This window comes from Bombina bombina, chromosome 9 (genome assembly GCF_027579735.1).
Source record: "Bombina bombina isolate aBomBom1 chromosome 9, aBomBom1.pri, whole genome shotgun sequence".
NCBI lineage: Eukaryota > Metazoa > Chordata > Amphibia > Anura > Bombinatoridae > Bombina > Bombina bombina.
The window spans coordinates 59,768,346-59,791,951 of NC_069507.1; the positions used below are offsets into that span (position 1 = coordinate 59,768,346).

Sequence of the window (23,606 nt, forward strand, 5' to 3'; positions counted from 1 at the left end):
AAAAGAAGGGGGGAGTGTCTTATTTCCCACTTGCAGTGGGCTTTCCAGCTACCTTTTCAACAGAGCTAAACTGAGAGCTTCTAAATAAGTTTTTAAACAGTTTTATACTGGATTTTTATATCAGTATCTGTGCATCTTATTGTAGTGTCTATTACATGCATTTATATGAAAATGAGTGTATACTGTCCCTTTAACTGTTACACTTCTGGGTTATAATAAAGGCAACAACTCCAGCAAATCCCAACGCCATGTGAACATGTGATGGAGAGCTATTTATTAAGTGGATAAAGCTACAGAGCCTTAGCGTTTTAGGCTTGTATGAGTAACTGCTGATTTAAAGGGATATGAAACCCAATTTTTTTTCTTTCATGATTCAGATAGATAATTGCAATTTTAAGCCACCAATCAGCAAGCTCCACCCAGGGTGCTGAACCAAAAACGGGCTGGCTCCTAAGCTTAAATTCCAGCTTTTAAAATAAAGATACCAAGAGAATTAAGAAAAAATGACAATAAGAATAAATTAGAAAGTTGCTTAAAATTGCATGCTCTATCTGAATCATGAAAGAATAAATTTGGGCTTCATATCCCTTTAAAATTAGAAGCAAGCATGCAGGGGAGGGGGCATCATTGCTCAAGCAGCAGTTATTGATGCTGGGCGGATAAGTGATCCTTGGTCATCTGTCATATAATAAATGGAGTCTGTTTGGATTCGCTAGGTGCCAATAGACAATCTGAAATCTGCCCCCTAGTAATTCAAAGAGCAGTACAAGATGCTGGAGGCAATGGTGCCTTTTGATGTTGTCTAATAGAGGAACAGCGGTATTTTGTACAAACAAATGCTATTTAACAAATGCCTGAGTTTTTATATAACAATTTAACATAGAAAACACATAGAAGAAATGCTTAATAATTTATTTTTAACACATCCTAAAACATACAGAGGTAGTTCTGGATCTTACAATGTGAAGGTTCTTACAGATACAAACAAGGGGAGTTGCTGTAACTGGTGCCTGGGGTCTGTAATTTTCTGTTGCTTATTCTTATTGCTGGATACCCACTTTACTCATGCAGAATCTGGTATAAATTAGGTAAAAATCCACTCAACAGAACATTGACTCCAACTGTGCAGAGCTAGCTGCCAATCAAACCTTACCTTACCACAGACTGCTTAAAGGGACAGCCTATACCTTACTCATCTTAAAGTTTTACTTTAGATTAAGCTGCAAATATCCTTCTGCACTCTTTCTATATCATGCAGCAGTAAGAGTAAAACATGTATATTAAAATGAATATTGTTTCTGGTCACTTTGAAATGGCTGCCAAGCTTAGCCCACTGATGACATTACGATCTGGGCTGCATTTAAGGCTTCACTAGTTACAAAAGACTCACTAATTGGATTCAACATACTGTCAATGTTATTCAGTAGAGAGCATATATGCAGCCCTGATTGTGATGTCATCAGTGGGCGGAGCTTGGCAGCCATTTCAAAGTGACCATAAACAATAGTAATTTAAAATAACTTTTTTACTGTTACTTCTGCATGATATAGATAGTGTGCAGGAGGAAATTTGCAGCTTAATCTAAAGTAAGACTTTAACATAACTAAGGTGTAGACTGTCCCTTTAACACATGCAAGGCAACTCATGCAGTTTGTACCATTTGCTCTCTCTAAGTGCACAGGAAATTCTGCATGTGTTAAAAAAACAGAGTGGTTTTAAGCAACCATGTTTTAACATTCATCTTTGCATTTCACAACCTTGTTTTTTATAAGAACAGATTACTATAAAAGGGAGGCTGATTTAAACACAATCTAAAATCTGAAGTATGTGTTATAAGTGGGTCCAGTTATAAACACCAGAGATGCACCAGTTACAGCTGAACCATTTTACGGCATCTTGGGTAATCTCAGGACCACAGTATTCCTCTCTGATCATTCTCATCCTTGTTCCTATCCAGATCTGATGGCATGAGTGATAGGACAATGCTATTAATTCTGTCTCATGTTATATGAGGGATAAGAGGGATATAGAGAAGGAGTGCTTCGGTTCTCCATATTGTAGTCAGTGTTAGGTAATCTTGGATTTCCTGTTGCTTGTGGGGAATATGTTGAAGTCTCTGCAACCTGAAAGTCATTTCTTTGGGGGATATCATTTCTATTTTGATTTTCAGATGCCAATGGAGGAGAATTGATTCCTGTATTTGGTATCACAAACACCTAGTGGGGGGAGAGTGGAAACAGCAAGATGTGATATGATGTGATCCAATATTATATAAAATGACAGTATGACTGATATAATGTGACATCTAATATCATAAAGTGACATAAAGAAACAGTGTAACATAACCTACTATATTGTTTTAATCTGATTTCTAGTTGTTTATAGTAAAACAAAAAATAAAGGTAAAACATGCCGACTAATCAGTTCACTGTTGTTTTTTATTCACTTAAAGGGACAGTCTAGTCAAAATTAAACTTTATGATTCAGATAGGGCATACAATTTTAAGCAACGTTCCAATTTACTTTTACCATCACATTTGCTTTGTTCTCTTGGTATTCTTTGTTGCAAGCTAAACCTAGGTAGGCTCATATGCTTATTTCTAAGCCATTGAAGGCTGCCTCTTATTTTAGTGAATTTTGACAGATTTTCACAGCCATACAATTCCAGTTCATGTGTGCCATATAGATAATATTGTGCTCACTACCGTGGAGTTATTTATGGGTCAGCATTGATTGGCTAAAATGCAAGTCTGTCAAAAGAACTTAGATAAGAGCGTGAAAACAGGCTTCTGGTGGATGACGTCATGCACACTGTTAGCCTGATGAGGAGCGCCAGCTAGTGCGAACAAACCAGCTCCTGCACAATTCCTACTTAAGACGGAACATTGCCGGAAAGACAAGCACTCGACCAAGCGGAAGCGATACATGAGAAGAGCCGCAGGCCTGATCCTCCGGCAGTTCACCACAACCAAGAGCTGACCTGAATGCAGTGAGGCATTTGAGGCTATAGGTACAGTCGCCAACGATTAAAAGGGGAATCATGGCTCCAGGTTATACCGTGGTCCATGTAGAGGAATCTGCAGGGGGTGACAGTCTCCGGGGTAGGAGCGGCAGCACCTGAGTAACCTGAGTTACTGGAGCGTCCTAAAAAGAAATCAAAGGGAAGTACCCACATGAAGGTAGGACTGTACCTATTTGTGATCACAGCATATCCATATGGGACTTATGTTAAAAGGTGCATGAATAGTGCCTATGCTATTGCCCAAAGTATAAGATCACAGGTCGGATGATTAGACAGAGTAACCTGATTTTTTTTTTTCAAAGTGTCGCTGGAACCTCTAGCAAGTGAGGTGGTGGGAGGAAGGAAAAGAAGAAAAAGGGCTACACCTTATTTTGGCATGATTCTGCTCAGATATTTACAGTAGGCTTTTTCTGTTTTTCTCTGTCTACACCATTATGGAAGTGCTAAGCTCAAGCCTGCTATAAAATGAGTCTTGAGTAAGTGGACTGATAAGAAAGTGCAACTTGCTGCTACAACATAAGGTCCATTCAGATCTCTGCAAGCACCAGTCTTTACTGCAAGGTGACCTTACTGATTCCTGTCTGTAATCAAGAAATGTGTAAGAGTTACTAAAAAGTTGGTATTGGATAATGTTGGATTGCCCAGACTTGGTAAGTAAAGTAACCGCAAGGTTATAGTCCAGTCCTAGAACTGATGGACATAGTGAAAAAACAGTCATAATGTGATGATAGCAAGTGGGCTTAAAGGTGACTGTATAGGGTTAAAGATTGCTATTTTAGCGTGTCAGTTATTGGAAAGCAAAAAAGGAGTATCTAAGCATTAAAACACGTGCAACTTACGTGAATCTTCAGCCTTAAGGCCTAATAATACCTTGAGCGGATGGAAATGTATATCCACATTCCTCGCTATCAGTTCCTTTACCGTTCAACAGTGCACTGTTGTCTTGATGTACTCTTGTCCTATGGATGTACCGGATGGATCTCAGGAGGAAAACAAAGACCGAGCCTTTGTGATTAAGAAAGGACGAAGAAATCACCTGGTAACTTGAAAGTTATAATTCCATCTCTCCACCGAGGAAACCGGAGACCAATCCGGTACATCCATAGGACAAGAGTACATCAAGACAACAGTGCACTGTTGAACAGTAAAGGAACTGAAAGCGAGGAATGCGGATATACATTTCCATGCAAAAACTTTGGGATTTTTTTTTAGACCTTAAATTGTACTGTACGTGTCTCTCCATCTCAAATTAAGAACTCTGTATAGTGAGATAAATCTCTTTCAAATGAAAATTTGTGTTTCTAACATTTTTGTAGCGACTTTTCCCATCATCAAGTGGAGAGCTTTTGAATATCAGGCCCTAAGAAAGGAATTCATTTTAATTTAACTTTTGGGGGAAGTTAACAGTCATGTTTTAGTTGAAATAGTGTGATGAAATGTGCTTTTTTTATATAACGGCAGCCATTTTGTTTGAGTGAATTTTGGCGGGTTAAGAATTTGTGTGACTTTTTTTTTTTTGTAAATATTTTATTTGTTTTTCCAAAAATAAATAAGTACAACAACTGTAAGACCAAAGCATACTACATTTTCAGATTCTCATTTAAATACAATCGTTGCGATATAATATAACAAATATAATGACTACAGATATAAACAATATGTAAATAGAGATCCCAGCTCACCCTCATACTCCCAAGAGGGGCGATTGGAATCGTCTATACTTATTCAGAAATGAAGGGGATGGGGGGGGGAAGGGAATAGGGGGAAGGGTCTTAAGGGGGGATTGGGGAACTGAGATAAGGGGGACAAGGCCTAAGGTGGGATTTTCAGGCCTGTCAGAACAGATGTGGGACAATGGGCACTTCCTATTGGCATAGGTCTCAAAGCTAGGGAGCCATGAGGTGTCAAATCTACTCTTCCATTCCGTCTAAACACTAGTTCAAAGAAGTCAGACCTTCCCATGTTGTAGTATATGTTTTTTTCCATGGAATAAATGTATGCCATTTTTAGGACAATATCTGACCCCCTGGGGTATGCGCTCTTTTCCATGATCTGGCTATATTAAGTTTGACAGCTGAGAAAAGGTATATGCAGAGTGTGGCATAATGTCTGGACAGTATACAAGTGCCTAATTGAAATAAGGCTATCTCTGGGGTTCTAGGAAGGGAAATACCCATGCTCGAAAGTGTGGTGAAGCACCTACTCCAGATAGGCTTAAGTTTGGGACAGCTCCACCATATGTGAGTCATGTCACCTCTGCGTGAGCAGTCTCTCTAGCAGGTCGGGGAGGTCGTAGGAAAGATTGCGGAAAGCTGTGTTGGAACATAGTACCAGTGTATTAGTAATTTAATATAGGTTTCGTAGATGGTGACACTGTAGTGCTTTTTTCATAAGTAGAAGTGTACGGTGCCATTCCTTGGCAGGTGCTGTAAAGTCTAACTTCTGTTCCCATTTATGAATGTGTAGGGCTTTGTCTACCGGTGTCATGCCTTCCATTATAGTGTAATGTAGGGATAAAGGTTTACCTAACTGAAGCCCCTGTTGCCATCTGGCTTCCCATATGGTTAGTTGGCAGGAAAATGAGGGCTTGAAACCCCAACTGGAAAGAAAGCTAATAACCCTGGTATATTCAAATTTCATGTATGATGGAGTAGGTGAGGAACTCTCAATTTGGTTCAGAGTAACAAATGCATCTCGAGGGGCCATGGACCAAAGGTCCGCGACCCTCAGAATACCCAGCTTGGCCCAAGATGCTGGGTGTGAGTCTGGAAGCCCAGATAGGAGGCCAGCCATGGAAGTAATTGGAGATGGATGAGGGGCTACCTGAGTATAGTGTCGCAATTGTTCCCATGCGGCTAAGAATTCACAAATTATTGGGTTTACTACTGCAAGGTTTCTCCTACAGTGGGGAGGCGTCCATATCAGGTCCCTCAGGGTTAAGTCATATGGCAAGGAAACTTGTTCAATCATCCTCCATTTACTATGGGAGTCTTTTACCCCCACTGGGAGATGTGCGTGAGCATGGCTGCCTCAACATATCTGGAAATGGATGGGGAGGCCACTCCCCCATGCATTCTGGGGTACTGCAAGAGTTTATGGGCAACTCAGGGGGGGGTTCCCTGCCAAATGTACTTAGTGCATGCGCTCTGGAACTGGATAAGAAGGGTTCTAGGGACCCTGATGGGCAAACATCTCAACACATATGTTAATTTCGGGAGGTAACTCATCTTTAGGGCGGCTATATGTCCCAACCATGAGATGTTTTTGTAGTTCCACTTCTGTCTTAGAGCACGAAGTTCAGCCAAAAGAGGTCTATAATTATCGTCTATTATTTCGGATAATGAATTGGACAATTTGACCCCTAAGTTGGAGATACAAGTATTGTTGATTATAAATTTGTATTTATCGTGTAAGCTTTTAGGAATGTCCTCAGGGAAGTCAAATGTGTATAATTATCTATTATGGTTTAATTTGTAATATGAAAGGGCGCTAAATGTCTCTAGCAAGGACAGGAGCTTAGGGATCTCCCTCAGGGGTTTGGAGGAGAATATTGTGGTGTCATCGGCAAACAGGGCCACCTTATGAACCGTAACGTGGAGTGTAACTCCTGCAATTTCCCTATCTTCTCTAATAGCAGCAGCTAAGGGTTCAATAGGAGGATGGGGGAGAGGGGACAACCCTGCCGAGTGCCGTTTGAAATGGAGAAGGGATCGGAGCTAAACCCCAGTCCCCTGACCAAGGCCGTGGGAGCCGAGTACAGAGCCTGCACTGCTTGTATGATCTGCGTCGGGAACTGGAAGGTTTCCAGGACTCTCCACAAGTATTCCCATCGAACCCGGTCAAACGCTTTCTCGGCATCAAGGGAAAGCACAGCAAGTAGCTTATTGATTTTCTTAGCCTCTAGGAGTATGTTGAGTAACCTCCTGGTGTTGTCTGGAACCTCCCTCCCAAGAATAAAGCCCACTTGGTCAGGATTAATGAGAGCTGGAAGCAATCTTGCTAACCTATTGGCTAATATTTTTGAATATATTTTAACATCAGTGTTAATGAGTGAAATAGGTCTGTAATTAGCACATAGAGTTGGGTCTTTGTTTGGTTTGGGGATTGTAATAATGGAGGCTTCAAGAAACTCACTACTAAATTTACCCTCGTCCATTGCCAGATTATAAAATCTAGTCAGGATAGGTGTAGTCTCATGAAGATATGTCTTATAGAAGATTGCGGTAAAACTGTCAAGACCAGGGGCTTTAAGAGGTTTCAAGTTTTTGATAACCCGTTTGACCTCCTGGCATGTGATGGGGATATCAATACTTTCAATGTGGGCCTCATCTAAAGTAGGGAGTTTCAAGGAGTGCAAGAATGGGTCTATAGCTCCCGAAGGAGCCTGCCGAAACTTCGCCTCATCTTGAATGTTGTAAAGTTCAGAGTAGTACTTATTAAACTGCTGGCCAATTAGGGACGGGAGTCTAAAAGATTGTGTTCCTTGCTTAAGCTCATGGATGCAGGATGCGCCTGTGTGATGCCTAAGTTTGTTAGCGAGTAGGGAATTCGCTTTGTTGCCTTTTGAGTACATAAGTTGCTTTAGTCTAAGGAGTTTAGTCTGGGTCTTGTTAAATTGGTTAAAGTGGCATATGTGTCATCTGAGGTCCCTAATCTCTAGCTCAATGTCTGTGGTATCTGAGGTGCGTCTTTGGAGTTCAAGAGCCCGTAACCTATAATGTGCCTGGGACAGGGAAAGGCCTGCTTGTTTCCTCAGGTGAGCCTGCTTGCGTATGAAAAGACCTCGAGTAGTGGCCTTAAACACCCACCATATCATGTCGTCACGGATCTCGGGAGTGTCGTTGATGTGGAGGCTGAAATTTATTTCCTTTCTAATTTCCTCCCTAAAGGGAATGTCTGATAGAAGGTGATGAGGTAACCTCCATATGGGTCTAGATCTGGTAGTGTTTCTAGAGTCTAGATCCAATATGACCATGGGGAGGTGCAAATACTCGTGGAGCGTATAAGATCCAGGGAATCGGGGTGGCAGAAAAAGTAATCCAGTCTGGAGAATGTGGAATGGGGATGGGAGAAGTGAGTGTAATCCTTATCTAAGGGGTGTAGGGATCTCCAAATGTCAAAAAAGTTAAACTGGATCATGAGCTCTCTAAATCTACGACTTGTTGGGTCAAGGCCAGTGGAACTCATCCTAGGTGCTCTCATTTTCCTATCAAGCCCGCTATCCCACACCATGTTCAAATCACCTGCCATGCCTGTTTTGAACTGTTCTGCTTTATACAGAATTTTTTTTAGACATCTAGGCTGTAGGCTATTTGGCAGCAGGCCCGGACTGGCCATAGGGCATACCGGGCATTTGCCCGGTAGGCCGAGGGGTATTTTAGCCACGCCCACTGTGACAGTGGGCGGGGCTTTACACGGTATAAAAAAAAATAAAAAATTGAGAATTTTTTGTTGTTGTTGCTTTGGAAATATTTAATATAACAAATACATAGTGTTTAATAAAAATTTGGTCACACAATGACAGGGGAGGGCCACTTAAACCGCCATACAAGCTGCTGGTGGCTGCAGCACACAAACATAGTCAGATCAGATTCAAGTTGCTCAGTGCTCATCAATAATACATACATACTTACTAACTATATAATTTAATTATACTAACTACTAGTACAAACAAGAAACAACATTCATTCATGATTGGCCTAATGGGTTCCAGTGCGGCTGCGGCACCATTTCCCATTCTGATCGGCCGAGCCGAGCCGCACACAGTGACACAGGCACACTACTTCCGCCGGAAGACTTCCGGCCTGGCTGGGTCTGAGCATGCACGCACTGTGACGGAGTGACGTCACACTCACACACGCGGGCCGCGGCCCAGAGACGCCCTGCACGCGGCTGCACATGCCGCGTACCGGGTGGCCCACGTGACATAGAGGCTCATGCTGCGAGGCTGACAGACTAGTGCTGCGGGACGGGCCGCAGCAGCCTGTGTGTCGGTGTGGACTGGAGGCCAGGAGTAGGCCTCAGGCGGCCTGAACTGAAAAAATAAAACAATGGCTGATTGGCTGCTACTGCCGGGCCGTGGGTCCCAGTCCTCCCTGGGGCTGGGGCTGTGTAACGGTCGATGTGATGATGAGATCATCGACGATGACGACCGAGGAGTATGTGGAGTTGGAGTATGAGACTGATTGTGGCTCAAGCAGGCTGGCTTCGACTCAGCAGGGCAGGTAGGAGGTCACTCTGGTCTCAGAGACTCAGACAAAGACTGGGAGGACCTTTTCTTTTGAGTTGGCAACTTGGCATTGGCAATGGTCGGTGTGTACTAGTAAAACATGATTGATTACTATAATAACTGTATATATAACTAAACTTAAACTATACTTTATATAACTAAACCTAAACTAACATAACATGATTGATGAATAATTGATTCATTTACTATCGTAACTTGAACTAACTTAGTTCCAGTCCTAGCTAGTACTACAGGCTGCTTAGGCAGCCTGTAGTAATAGGTTATTATGTTTGTACTACAAAATAGCAGTCATCACTGTTTCTCTGAGAGTCTCTCCTCTGCTGGGCTACAGCAGCTTTATGGGGATTTTACACACACGTGCCATGGACTTCACTTCAGTCTCCTCCATGTCACGTGGCTGCACCACAGCACAACAATATTATCTATTTATTGTTGGGCTGCTGGTCCTGGGTGGGTGGGGACTAGGGAATATTGGAGGCCCAGAAACAGAAAACACGTGTACCGTCTGGCTCAGACAGTGAGTGTGGCTCAAGAGGATTCAGAAGAAGAGCATGCAGAGCAGACTGAGTCGGACAGTAACTCTCAATCTCAAATTATTACCCCCTGTGTTCCATCCTGTGGCTGAGTGAAGCAGCCTGAGTGCCTGGGCTGGCTGACTGTGACAGCTTTTATCAGCAGTTGAACAGGTAATGATTGTTGGTTTCAAAAATATTTATTATTAAATTGTATTTGCTGGAATGCTGGCTCAGGCTCACACAGAATCCCTAGTAATACTATCCTAGGGCCTAGATTTGGAGTTTGGCGGTAGATGGGCTGTTAACGCTCCGCGGGCTTTTTTCTGGCCGCACCATAAATTTAACTCTGGTATCGAGAGTTCAAACAAATGCTGCGTTAGGCTCCAAAAAAGGAGCGTAGAGCATTTTTACCGCAAATGCAACTCTCGATACCAGAGTTGCTTACGGACGCGGCCAGCCTAAAAAACGTGCTCGTGCACGATATCCCCATAGGAAACAATGGGGCTGTTTGAGCTGAAAAAAAACCTAACACCTGCAAAAAAGCAGCGTTCAGCTCCTAACGCAGCCCCATTGTTTCCTATGGGGAAACACTTCCTACGTCTGCACCTAACACTCTAACATGTACCCCGAGTCTAAACACCCCTAACCTTACACTTATTAACCCCTAATCTGCCGCTCCCACTATCGCTGACCCCTGCATATTTTTTTTAACCCCTAATCTGCCGCCCGTAAACCGCCGCAACCTACGTTATACTTATGTACCCCTAATCTGCTGCCCCTAACCCCGCCGACCCCTGTATTACATTTATTAACCCCTAACCTGCCCCCCACAACGTCGCCGCCAGCTACTTAAAATAATTAACCCCTAATCTTCCGACCGCAAAGCGCCGCCACCTACGTTATCCCTATGTACCCCTAATCTGCTGCCCCTAACACCGCCGACCCCTATATTATATTTATTAACCCCTAATCTGCCCCCCTCAACGTCGCCGACACATGCCTACACTTATTAACCCCTAATCTGCCGAGCGGACCTGAGCGCTACTATAATAAAGTTATTAACCCCTAATCCGCCTCACTAACCCTATCATAAATAGTATTAACCCCTAATCTGCCCTCCCTAACATCGCCGACACCTAACTTCAATTATTAACCCCTAATCTGACGACCGGAGCTCACCGCTACTATAATAAATGGATTAACCCCTAAAGCTAAGTCTAACCCTAACACTAACACCCCCCTAAGTTAAATATAATTTAAATCTAATGAAATAAATTAACTCTTATTAAATAAATTATTCCTATTTAAAGCTAAATACTTACCTGTAAAATAAACCCTAATATAGCTACAATATAAATTATAATTATATTGTAGCTATTTTAGGATTTATATTTATTTTACAGGCAACTTGGTAATTATTTTAACCAGGTACAATAGCTATTTAATAGTTACCTAGTTAAAATAATAACAAATTTACCTGTAAAATAAATCCTAACCTAAGATATAATTAAACCTTACACTACCCTATCAATAAATTAATTAAATAAACTACCTACAATTATCTACAATTAAACCTAACACTACACTATCAATAAATGAATTAAACACAATTCCTACAAATAAATACAATTAAATAAACTTGCTAAAGTACAAAAAATAAAAAAGAACTAAGTTACAAAAAATAAAAAAATATTTACAAACATAAGAAAAATATTACAACAATTTTAAACTAATTACACCTACTCTAAGCCCCCTAATAAAATAACAAAGCCCCCCAAAATAAAAAATTCCCTACTCTATTCTAAATTAAAAAAGGTAAAAGCTCTTTTACCTTACCAGCCCTGAACAGGGCCCTTTGCGGGGCATGCCCCAAGAATTTCAGCTCTTTTGCCTGTAAAAAAAAACATACAATACCCCCCCAACATTACAACCCACCACCCACATACCCCTAATCTAACCCAAACCCCCCTTAAATAAACCTAACACTAAGCCCCTGAAGATCTTCCTACCTTGTCTTCACCATCCAGGTTCACCGATCCGTCCTGAAGAGCTCCTCCGATGTCCTGATCCAAGCCCAAGCGGGGGGCTGAAGAGGTCCATGATCCGGTCAAAGTCTTCATCCAAGCGGGGCAGAAGAGGATCTTCCATCCGATTGAAGTCTTCATCCAGGCGGCATCTTCTATGGTCTTCTATCCGGAGAGAAGCGGCAGGATCCTGAAGACCTCCAGCGCGGAACATCCATCCGGCCCGACGACTGAACGACGAATGACTGTTCCTTTAAGGGACGTCATCCAAGATGGCGTCCCTCGAATTCCGATTGGCTGATAGGATTCTATCAGCCAATCGGAATTAAGGTAGGAATTTTCTGATTGGCTGATGGAATCAGCCAATCAGAATCAAGTTCAATCCGATTGGCTGATCCAATCAGCCAATCAGATTGAGCTCGCATTCTATTGGCTGTTCCGATCAGCCAATAGAATGCGAGCTCAATCTGATAGGCTGATTGGATCAGCCAATCGGATTGAACTTGATTCTGATTGGCTGATTCCATCAGCCAATCAGAAAATTCCTACCTTAATTCCGATTGGCTGATAGAATCCTATCAGCCAATCGGAATTCGAGGGACGCCATCTTGGATGACGTCCCTTAAAGGAACAGTCATTCGTCGTTCAGTCGTCGGGCCGGATGGATGTTCCGCGCTGGAGGTCTTCAGGATCCTGCCGCTTCGCTCCGGATGGATGCTGCTTGGATGAAGACTTCAATCGGATGGAAGATCCTCTTCTGCCCCGCTTGGATGAAGACTTTGACCGGATCATGGACCTCTTCAGCCCCCCGCTTGGGCTTGGATCAGGACATCGGAGGAGCTCTTCAGGACGGATCGGTGAACCTGGATGGTGAAGACAAGGTAGGAAGATCTTCAGGGGCTTAGTGTTAGGTTTATTTAAGGGGGGTTTGGGTTAGATTAGGGGTATGTGGGTGGTGGGTTGTAATGTTGGGGGGCTTGGGTATTTTATGTTTTTTTTTACAGGCAAAAGAGCTGAAATTCTTGGGGCATGCCCCGCAAAGGGCCCTGTTCAGGGCTGGTAAGGTAAAAGAGCTTTTACCTTTTTTAATTTAGAATAGGGTAGGGAATTTTTTATTTTGGGGGGCTTTGTTATTTTATTAGGGGGCTTAGAGTAGGTGTAATTAGTTTAAAATTGTTGTAATATTTTTCTTATGTTTGTAAATATTTTTTTATTTTTTGTAACTTAGTTCTTTTTTATTTTTTGTACTTTAGCAAGTTTATTTAATTGTATTTATTTGTAGGAATTGTGTTTAATTCATTTATTGATAGTGTAGTGTTAGGTTAATTGTAGGTAATTGTAGGTAGTTTATTTAATTAATTTATTGATAGGGTAGTGTTAGGTTTAATTATATCTTAGGTTAGGATTTATTTTACAGGTAAATTTGTTATTATTTTAACTAGGTAACTATTAAATAGTTCTTAACTATTTAATAGATATTGTACCTGGTTAAAATAATTACAAAGTTGCCTGTAAAATAAATATTAATCCTAAAATAGCTATAATATAATTATAATTTATATTGTAGCTATATTAGGATGTATTTTACAGGTAAGTATTTAGCTTTAAATAGGAATAATTTATTTAATAAGAGTTAATTTATTTCGTTAGATTTAAATTATATTTAATTTAGGGGGGTGTTAGAGTTAGGGTTAGACTTAGCTTTAGGGGTTAATCCATTTATTATAGTAGCGGTGAGCTCCGGTCGTCAGATTAGGGGTTAATAATTGAAGTTAGGTGTCGACGATGTTAGGGAGGGCAGATTAGGGGTTAATACTATTTATTATAGGGTTAGTGAGGCGGATTAGGGGTTAATACATTTATTATAGTAGCGCTCAGGTCCGCTCGGCAGATTAGGGGTTAATAAGTGTAGGCAGGTGTCGGCGACATTGAGGGGGGCAGATTAGGGGTTAATAAATATAATATAGGGGTCGGCGGTGTTAGGGGCAGCAGATTAGGGGTACATAGGGATAACGTAGGTGGCGGCGCTTTGCGGTCGGAAGATTAGGGGTTAATTATTTTAAGTAGATGGCGGCGACGTTGTGGGGGGCAGGTTAGGGGTTAATAAATGTAATACAGGGGTCGGCGGGGTTAGGGGCAGCAGATTAGGGGTACATAAGTATAACGTAGGTGGCGGTCGGCAGATTAGGGGTTAAAAAATTTTAATCGAGTGGCGGCGATGTGGGGGGAGCTCGGTTTAGGGGTACATAGGTAGTTTATGGGTGTTAGTGTACTTTAGGGTACGGTAGTTAAGAGCTTTATGAACCGGCGTTAGCCCAGAAAGCTCTTAACTACTGCTATTTTCCTGCGGCTGGAGTTTTGTCGTTAGAGCTCTAACGCTCACTTCAGAAACGACTCTAAATACCGGCGTTAGGAAGATCCCATTGAAAAGATAGGATACGCAATTGACGTAAGGGGATCTGCGGTATGGAAAAGTCGCGGCTGAAAAGTGAGCGTTAGACCCTTTAATCACTGACTCCAAATACCAGCGGGCGGCCAAAACCAGCGTTAGGAGCCTCTAACGCTGGTTTTCACGGCTAACGCCAAACTCCAAATCTAGGCCTAAGTAAGTAATCAGTGCAGTCACAGAATAGATTAATCATGTCTGATGATAATTATCATAAATTATGACAGTCAGTATGTTGTGATGATATGTGAGTAGTGATGGCATCATCATGACTCATATATATTATATAATTTTTATGTCATAAATTATATAATATATATGAGTCAGACTGTCAGAGACTGAGTCATGATGTCATCCTCACTCACATATCCCAACATACTGACTAGCTATCATAAGTCTGACTGTGACTGTCTGTCATATGTCATTCACATGTCACAACAGTCACATACTGATATATTCTGATTCAGTATATATCAGTATGTGAGTGACTCATAATGCAATTGTTTTTGCTGCCTTGGATGATCATCATCTCTTGAAGTCTTGAATTGAAGAGATTAATGATGATCAATCATCCAAGGCAGCAAAAACAATTTAAGATATCATCATGCATTGCCCAATATGTGTTAAGTGTCAGTGACATAATTATTTGTGCCATATATATATGTGTGTTGTGATAGTTTTGTGCAATGAACTGTGCCAAATATGTTGTGTGTTATGTGACATTACCATATACGTTGTGCCCTATAGCTGTTTCTGTTTGTGTTATTATGTGACATATACGTTGTGCCCTACCTACAGCTGTGTGTTATTATGTGACATATACGTTGTGCCCTACCTACAGCTGTGTGTGTTATGATATATACTTTGAGCCCTATCTGTGTGTTGTAATGTGACATATTTTGAGCCCTATATCTGTGTCTTATAATGTGAAATACTTGTGCTATATATCTGTTATAATGTGACACATACATTGTGCCCTATAGCTGTTTGTGACAATATACTTTAAGCCCTATATCTGTGTTATAATGTGTGACATATACTTTGTGCCATATATGGGTGTGTTATGTGACATATTCTTTGTTGAATTGTGCCGTATATCTGTGTGTTATGTGACATATACTTTGTGCATTATAGCTACCCCTAAATGTGTGTTATGTGAGTGTGACGCACACTTTGTGACCTATAAATTAGATCAATGATCATCCAAGGCAGCAATAAGCAAGTCAGTGACTGTCAGAATCTATAAAACCAGTTGTACTTAGCCTAATTCAATGAAGTAAACTTTATTTTGTTGCATTAGACTAGCTGCAACCAGTTTTATAGATTCAGAGTCAGCCATCAGTAATCAGTATGTGTAATGATTCAATTGCTTATTGCTTCCTTGGATGATCATTGTTGATCTTCTCTGTTTGTTTTATTTTATTTTATTTGGTTTTTGTTGTGTTTTTTTTTTTTTTTTTTTTAAATATTTTACTTATTTTTTTCATACCAACCATTTGACAAAATTAAATAAGAAATGGTATGGGGGGGGGCTCTTTGACCTAAAATGCCCGGGCCTCTTTTTGGTCCCAGTCCGGCCCTGTTTGGCAGATATTGTGTGACTTTTTTTGTGTGGGTAAGAGGGGAGATTGTGAATGGTTAAATATGTGTACAATTTGTGACTTTACTCAAACCTGAATTTGCTTAAAGGGACAGTTGCCAGATGCAAGGACATCAAGGATATCTGAGGATTAAATAAAATAAGTCTTTGGGAAGAGAAATATTACTGCTATTGAATACTAAAGTTCACATTAAGAGTTTAAATTATTTTTTGCATATAAACTCTCCCTAAAGTAGTTAAATCAGGAATGCCCTATGGAGGACATGCTGGAATTATCCTACACCTTATGCTGTTATAAGTTAATCAGCTGAGATAAATGTATCATGGGATATTGTTTAATACTGTATAGTTTAATGCTTAAGTATTAAGTTAATCAATGGATTTTTTAAATACTAGAAGGTATGCTGTTTACAGGGTAAATCAGGCAATTGTCTAAATAAGGAGAAATCAGTATTGCCAATTATTGTATTAGCGTACTATGTATAAGATCTCACTTTGTAATCTCTAGTCCTTGATTAGCATAAATACACTTTACGTATAGGAGACAAGTACAATGAGGCTAATTTTCCATATGGTACCCTCTATCATCTAATTGAATACTCAAGTACTGACCGAGTGTTACTTATTTTAATAGTTGGTGTATATACTGAACAAAGATATAATCAGTGAGTGGTGTTATACATAGATATCTCTCAATGAGTATTTTGGGTAACTTAAATATCTTAGAATATAGAGAGTATGTGAGGGGCGTATACAAAGGGCTATAAATCTAAGCTATACGGTATCATACATTATTTATCTTGCATAAAGATAATTTTTGGTACCTCTCTATCCTAAATATTACACAGAGAATATCTGGTAAATTTGCCCAATTGCTGGTTTTCATTATTACAAAATTGAAATTGTATATATTGTACTCTAGGCCAGTGTTTCTCAACAGCCGGGCCGCGACCCACTACCGAGCCACAACGGCCTTGCTGGTGGGCCACGACCCGACATAGGGGCCCATTTATCAAGCTCCGGATGGAGCTTGAGGGCCCGTGTTTCTGGCGAGCCTGCAGGTTCGCCAGAAACAGCAGTTATGAAGCAGCGGTCTAAAGACCGCTTCTCCATAACCCTGTCCGCCTACTCTGAGCAGGCGGACAGACATCACTGCAATTCAACCCGATCGAGTATGATCGGGTTGATTGACAGCCGAATCTGCAGGGGGCGGCGTTGCACCAGCAGCTCACAAGAGCTGCTGGTGCAATGCTAAATACGCAGAGCGTATTGCTCTCCGCATTCAGCAAGGTCTGACGGACCTGATCCGCACTGTCGGATCAGGTCCGCCAGACCTTTGATAAATATACCCCATAGCCTCCAGACACTCGCTCTGACAGGCCCGCCTTTACACATCTCCGAAATTTTGAACGGACCTGTCAGAGTGCCACTGCGCATGTGTCTGTATTTTTCTTCTCCTCCAAAAATATATTTTCTTTCCCAAATACTCAAAAACAAATTTGCGAAAGAAGGCGCAAATTTAGCACCCATGGCGGTGCCTCACTTTTGCAAATAAAATGTCTGTTCAAATTCGAAGAAATTGTGGGTTAGGAGAAAGGCTGTGACTCTAAGGGGCCCATTGATCAAGCTCCGAATGGAGCTTGAAAGCCCTTGTTTCTGGCGAGCCTGCAGACTCGCTGAAGACCGCTGCTCCATAACCTGTCTGCCTGCTCTGAGCAGGCGGACAGACATCGCCAAAAATCAAACCGATCGAGTACGATTGGGTTGATTGACACCTCCCTGCTGGCGGCCGATTGGCCACGAATCTGCAGGGGCAATGCTGAATATGGAGAGCGTATTGCTCTCCGCATTCAGCTAGGTCTGGCGGACCTGATCAGCACTGTCGGATCAGGTCCGCCAGACCTCTGATAAATATCCCCCTAAGGATGTACTCTAAATTGTGGGGTGAAATTAGTATCATAATACAATGTCTGCTTGATAGCTTCCAGGCCACATTTGTGGGGTATGGATGTGCACAGTGCCACAGCATCGATAGCCAGCCAAAGTCACTACGCCACTTGATTTTTTCTAGCAGCTGTAAAACGTGATTAGTGTCTCTTAGGTAACTCGGCTGCCTTACTACTAATGACTGTAGCAGTGCATCTAGCCACTGTGACAGAGGCTCTAAAAGGGATCCAATCCCACTTATGATGAGGCATCCTTGTATGTTATCTAAGGACTTGTGGATGTTTGGAAGGTGGTAGTAGATAGGTATTTGTGGATAATCCACCATCAGAAAAGCAAAGGTATCTTGATTAAAAAAAAAACATTCTCTAAGTCATTGTCCAAAAGGTAATTCTCTTTAGTATGTCATAGTGGGATTTCTGTCTAGGGTTTGGTAGTATTACTGGCTGCTGATTGGTGACTACATGCATATGGCTTTTGTCATTGGCTAAGATGTGCTCATCCAGTAATGCTACATTTAGCCACCAATCACTAAGCGCTATCCAGGTTCTGATTTTAAAATGGTCCGGCTCCTAAGCTTACATTCCTGCTTTTCAAAGAAAGATACCAAGAGAATGAAGAAAATTGATAATAGGAGTAAATTAGAAAGTTGCTTAAAATTGCATGCTCTATCTGAATCATTAAAGAAAAAAAATGTGGGTTTAGTATCCCTTTAACCTGAAGTTGTGAATGTCAAATATGCTTCCAGGAAGATTGGCAAGCCCTGCTTTCCAGCAATTGGTTGAGCGAGAGCAGGATACAGGGCTGCATAAGAAAATTCCTGTGCAATGTTGAAAACTGGTAGCGTTACTTTTCATATAGGGGGGATCTTAATGTGAATCTCCAAAAAAGGATCAAGCATGTTTTCAGTAGGTCAAAGCTGTTGATTTTGATAAGTTCAAACATTTTGTGAAAATGCTGAGCAATTTGATGGATTGGAATATCGCTGCTGAGCTGTCACCAAGCAATGTATAAGAAGTGTTAGCACACAACAAATGCATTTGAAAATCTTGTGATAAGTGAGATATTGTGGAGTTTTCTAACAGATTGGAATAGATTCGAATATGAAGCCTCTATAAAAAGTTATGTAAGTCACTTTTTACAGAAATTATTCTGATTGTCTGTAATGGGTGGCCTATCTTACACAATAAACAACAAACAACAGACACCTCTTACCTGGGGTGGAATGACATCTTTATGGCTCAGGGCCCGGCATCCAAAAGCTGATAATGAAACTGATACACAAAACTGCAGGAGAGTGGCTACAAGCAAAAAGGCAAGAGCAGTCCATCTAATAACCTGAAAAAAAAGACATGGATTTTAAAAGTAGCATTGCTACCTACATTAAAGGTGTAATGTAAATGATCCGTTTAGGGGTCAGCAACCTTCGGCTCCCAGATGTTTTGGAACTACATTTCCCATGATGCTCAGATAGCCTAAAGAGTGTCTCAGCATTGTGGGAAATGTAGTTCCAAAACATCTGGGAGCCGAAGGTTGCTGACCCCTGGTAGACGGTATTGAACGGCAGTAAACTTTACATTTGTCAACAGAAACACAACTCCTTTTGTTACAATACAACAGTAAAACTAGAACATGAATAATATATAGGAGCTGGAGGAATGTGGGAATATTGTATATACTGTAAGTACACTATATTATTTATATGTTTTATATTGTATGTAATATTGTGACCGCACTGTTAAGAGCTAGATTATAAGTGCAACACTAATTTATCACACGCTCGTAAATAGGAAAATTTGCCTGTTTATGAGCGTGCTATAAATAACCAGCTATTACAAGCTTGAGCTCACGGTAGCAATTGGTGTTTAGAAAATTAATCAGAGATCAGATCTCTGGTTAATTTTGTAAATCTCCCCTAATTGCCCCAAAAATAAAGTGTGTTTTTTTTTTTTAAAATAAAAAAAATAAGCATCTTTATTTTTTTTAAATATGACTTTAAAATATAACTGCAAAAAGCAGTTATAAGGGGCTGAAAAGTGCCTTTACATTGCGGTCTATGGGGACTGTGTGTTTTCAGTAAATATATAAGTATATGCTATATTATGCTTACATACATATATATTTACATATACACACATTAACACACAAATATATATGTACTGTATATATTAATATACATATATATTTATATTTGCTGCCTATCGATGCATGACTTAATGACTTACCCCTTCACTGCGCTAGTTCTCATGCCGTTTCTGACGGCATGAGAATGAGGCTCCCATTGGATCCTATGGAAGCGTGCTCTCATGAACGCAAAGCTTCCGTACAATGAGAACGTGAGGTCGTGTTCGCATTGCACCTAACTTGTAATACCAGTGCACATTTGTGTGCGCTGATATTACTAACTAGAGCGCAAATATCACTTTCGTGAAAGCGATATTTTGCGCTCAACTTGTAATCTAGCCCTAAATCTTCTTCCTAAAAAAAAGGGGGAAAAACGCAACAAAAACAAATAACATGATGTTTTAAATGATGACAAAACTTAAAAACATAATATAGCATTATACAATACTATACATGTGCATAAAACAATGTGTATACATGTATAAAATATCCACATTTCCACAGCTCTCATAGGTTCACTAGTAAGGTGCTTTTTTTACTTTATTAAAGGGACAGTAAAGTACAAATTAAACTCTCATGATTCAGATAGGGCATGTAATTTTAAACAACTTTCCAATTTACTTTTATCATCAAATTAGCTTTGTTCTCTTGGTATTCTTAGTTGAAAGCTAAACCTAGGCAGGCTCACATGCTAATTTCTAAACCCTTGAAGTCCACCTCTTATCTGAATGCATTTGACAGTTTTTCCACAGCTAGACAGCGCTAGTTCATGTGTGCCATGCCATTGTGCTCACTACTGTGGAGTTATTTAAGAGTCAGCACTAATTACCTGTAATGCAAATCTGTCAAAAGAGAGATAAGGAGGCAGTCTGCAGAAGCTTAGATACAAGGTAATCACAGAAGTAAAAATTATATTTCTATAACAGTGTTGGTTATGCAAAACTAGGGAAGGGTAAATAAAGGAATTATCTATCTTTTTAAACAATAACATTTTTGGTGTTTACTGTCCCTTTAAGAAGGTAGATTGCAGACATAACGAATACATAAGCGTTCCGTGGGAGTTTCATGGGCATTTCAATGGAGGAACATCACTGTAAATTTCTAATTTTAAAAAAGAACAATACTCATACTTTGATACCTCTTTTAAGGCTATCAGTTATGTCAGCTTTTCAGTGGGGAGATTTTAAATTGTATGAAATCTGATGAACGTACAGTGAAACTTAAAGGGACAGTCTAGTCAAAATTCAACTTTCATGATTCAGATAGGGCATGCAATTTTAAATAACTTTCCATTTTATTTTTATCATCACATTCACTTTGTTCATTTTCTATTCTTTTAAGAAAGCTCAACCTAGGTAGGGTCAAACTGATTTTCGAGACAGATTTTCCAGAAAGATATAAAATAAGGAAGCATATGTGTGTACATACAAGCTCAAACCATTGTAATACGCTGTAGTTTCAAAGCATAAAACCAACAGTTTCATATACACAAATAAACCTAAAAATGCAATTCTTCTTACATTTTATACTCTGCAGCTGGTATAACAAGACATTGGAAATACATTAAGGGAAAAACAAGTTTACAGTATACTGTGTCCCTTTAAAGGGACAGGAAAGTCAAAATTCTTATTTTTATTATTCAGATAGAGCACTTAATTTTAAACAACTTTCTAATGAGCTTATATTATCTAATATGCTTCATTCTCTTGGTATCCTTTGATGAAAAGCATACCTGGATAGGCTCAAGAGCAGTTGTGCACTACTAGGATCTAGCTGCTGATTGGTGGCTGCACATATATGCCTCTTGTCATTCAATGAATTTAGCTAGCTCACAGTAAAGCATTGCTGCTTCTTCAACAAAGGATACCAAATTTATGAAGCAAATTTGATAATATAAGTAAACTGGAAAGTTGTTTAAATTGTATTCTCTATCTGATTCATGAACTAAATTAGGGGTTTATGTACTTTTAAGTTGCTCTGCTGTATTTGCCAAGTCAACTTATATTGACACGGTACTACTACTTATACATAAAATTGTCACTTTCTTGTATGCAGGTACTTACCAGGACACTGTCTGCAAAGAAATAACAGGAGTTTGGATATTCTTCCCAATAGCAACTGTGGTAATTATATTGATAGTATCCAATATCTGTGCAAAAAAGTCCAATTGCAGCAACAGCAACCACTGAACTAATAATATTCATTGCAAGTGAACCTCTTACCTAAAGAGAGATACAGAATTTGTAAGCAGAGTAATGTGTGTGGGACATTATGACAAAAATGTACAAAATGATCTCATTTGTTAGAGCTTTTTATTTAAACACTAGTGTCCCTTGCAAACTATAAATAATGAGTAATTTGTCAGCAGCTGTTAAGAGCTACTTTTTCCTTTTTGATGCTTAAAGGGCTATTGTAGTGACAAAATAGGGTTGCCGCTCGGCCATGTTTACCTGGACACTTATGAGTTACACATGCTGCAGGGTGTGCAGGGAGGAACATGCATTGTGCTGTTCATTAGCACTAGTCATGTAATGTCCAGAGGCGCAATACATGTGTGTGTGTCCCCTGCTTACCCTGCAGCATGTGTAACTCATAAGTGTCCTGGAAAACATGGCCAACCTATGACAAAATGACATGCTCTAATTTGTTATAGCATGTCATTTTATCACTAGCGATGCTGCAACACCCTAAAGGAGTTAAAGGGAAACTGAACCCAATTTATTATTCAGTTAGAGCATGCAATTTTAAGCAACTTTCTAATTTACTCCTATTATCATTTTTTTTTTGTTATCTTGGTAACTTTATTTGAAAAAGCAGGAATGTAAGCTTAGGAGCCAGCCCATCTTTCGTTCAGCACCTGGATAGCGCTTGCTGATTGGTGTAGTTAAAATTGCATGCTATAGGGTCAATTTATTAAGGTGCGAGCGGACATGATATGATGTAGCGTATCATGTCTGCCGCACAGCGATAAATGCTGACAGTATACGCTGTTGGCATTTATCATTGCACTAGCAGTTCTTGTGAACTGCTGGTGCAATGCCGCCCCCTACAGATTTGCGGTCAATTGGCCGCTAGCATGGGTGTCAATCAACCCGATCGTATTCTATCGGGTTGATTTCTCTCCGCGGCCTCAGAGCAGGCGGACAAGTTATGGAGCAGCGGTCTTTAGACCGCTGCTTCATAACTTCAGTTTCCTGCGAGCGTGAAGGCTCGCCAGAAACACAGGGCATCAAGCTCTGTACGGAGCTTGATAAATTGACCTCTATATTTGAATCATGAAAGAAAAAAAATGTGTTCAGTATCCCTTTAAACATACTGCTGGATTCCGAGCACAAACTGCCATTGATCCAATCAGCAGCGGGACCCAGATGTATCAGTAGAAGTTTCCTTCCCATTCCAATACCTTGCCGTATACCATACCCCTTTGAAACACTTACACGTTTAATTTAATAAAAAACAATGGCCTAGATTTAGAGTTTTGTCGGTAAAGACCCGCGTAGCTAATGCCGCTTTTTTTCCTACCGCTGCTTCCAAACAACGCTGGTATTTAGAGCTGTCTGAGGGGCTGCGTTAGGCTCCAAAAAGGGTGCGTTGAGCCTAATGTACCGCCACTTCAACCCTCAATACCAGCGCTGCTTACGGTAGCGGTAAGCAGCTAAAACGTGCTCGTGCACGATTCCC

The 23,606-nt window shown here is 40.4% G+C and overlaps 1 protein-coding gene across 1 annotated transcript; it reads right to left on the reverse strand.

Moving 5' to 3' along the window:
- Window positions 1–1,635: 1,635 nt before the first annotated feature.
- On the reverse strand, window positions 1,636–22,210 carry MS4A4E (membrane spanning 4-domains A4E). The gene is made up of 3 exons (XM_053691660.1): window positions 21,989–22,210; window positions 19,017–19,139; window positions 1,636–2,216 (listed from the first exon to the last, which is right to left on the reverse strand). Exons 1-3 carry the CDS (start codon window positions 22,127–22,129, stop codon window positions 1,989–1,991), a joined length of 492 nt encoding a protein of 163 aa, XP_053547635.1. The 5' UTR covers window positions 22,130–22,210; the 3' UTR covers window positions 1,636–1,988.
- Window positions 22,211–23,606: the final 1,396 nt, after the last annotated feature.

Coding starts and splice junctions, on each gene's coding strand:
- MS4A4E (XM_053691660.1), bottom strand. CDS start 22,129: ATGAATATTATTAGTTCAGTGGTTGCTGTTGCTGCAATTGGACTTTTT. Junction 19,140..21,988: donor TCTTTGCAGACAGTGTCCTG/GTAAGTACCTGC, acceptor CTTTTTTTTCAG/GTTATTAGATGGACTGCTCT. Junction 2,217..19,016: donor AAGATGTCATTCCACCCCAG/GTAAGAGGTGTC, acceptor TCCCCCCACTAG/GTGTTTGTGATACCAAATAC.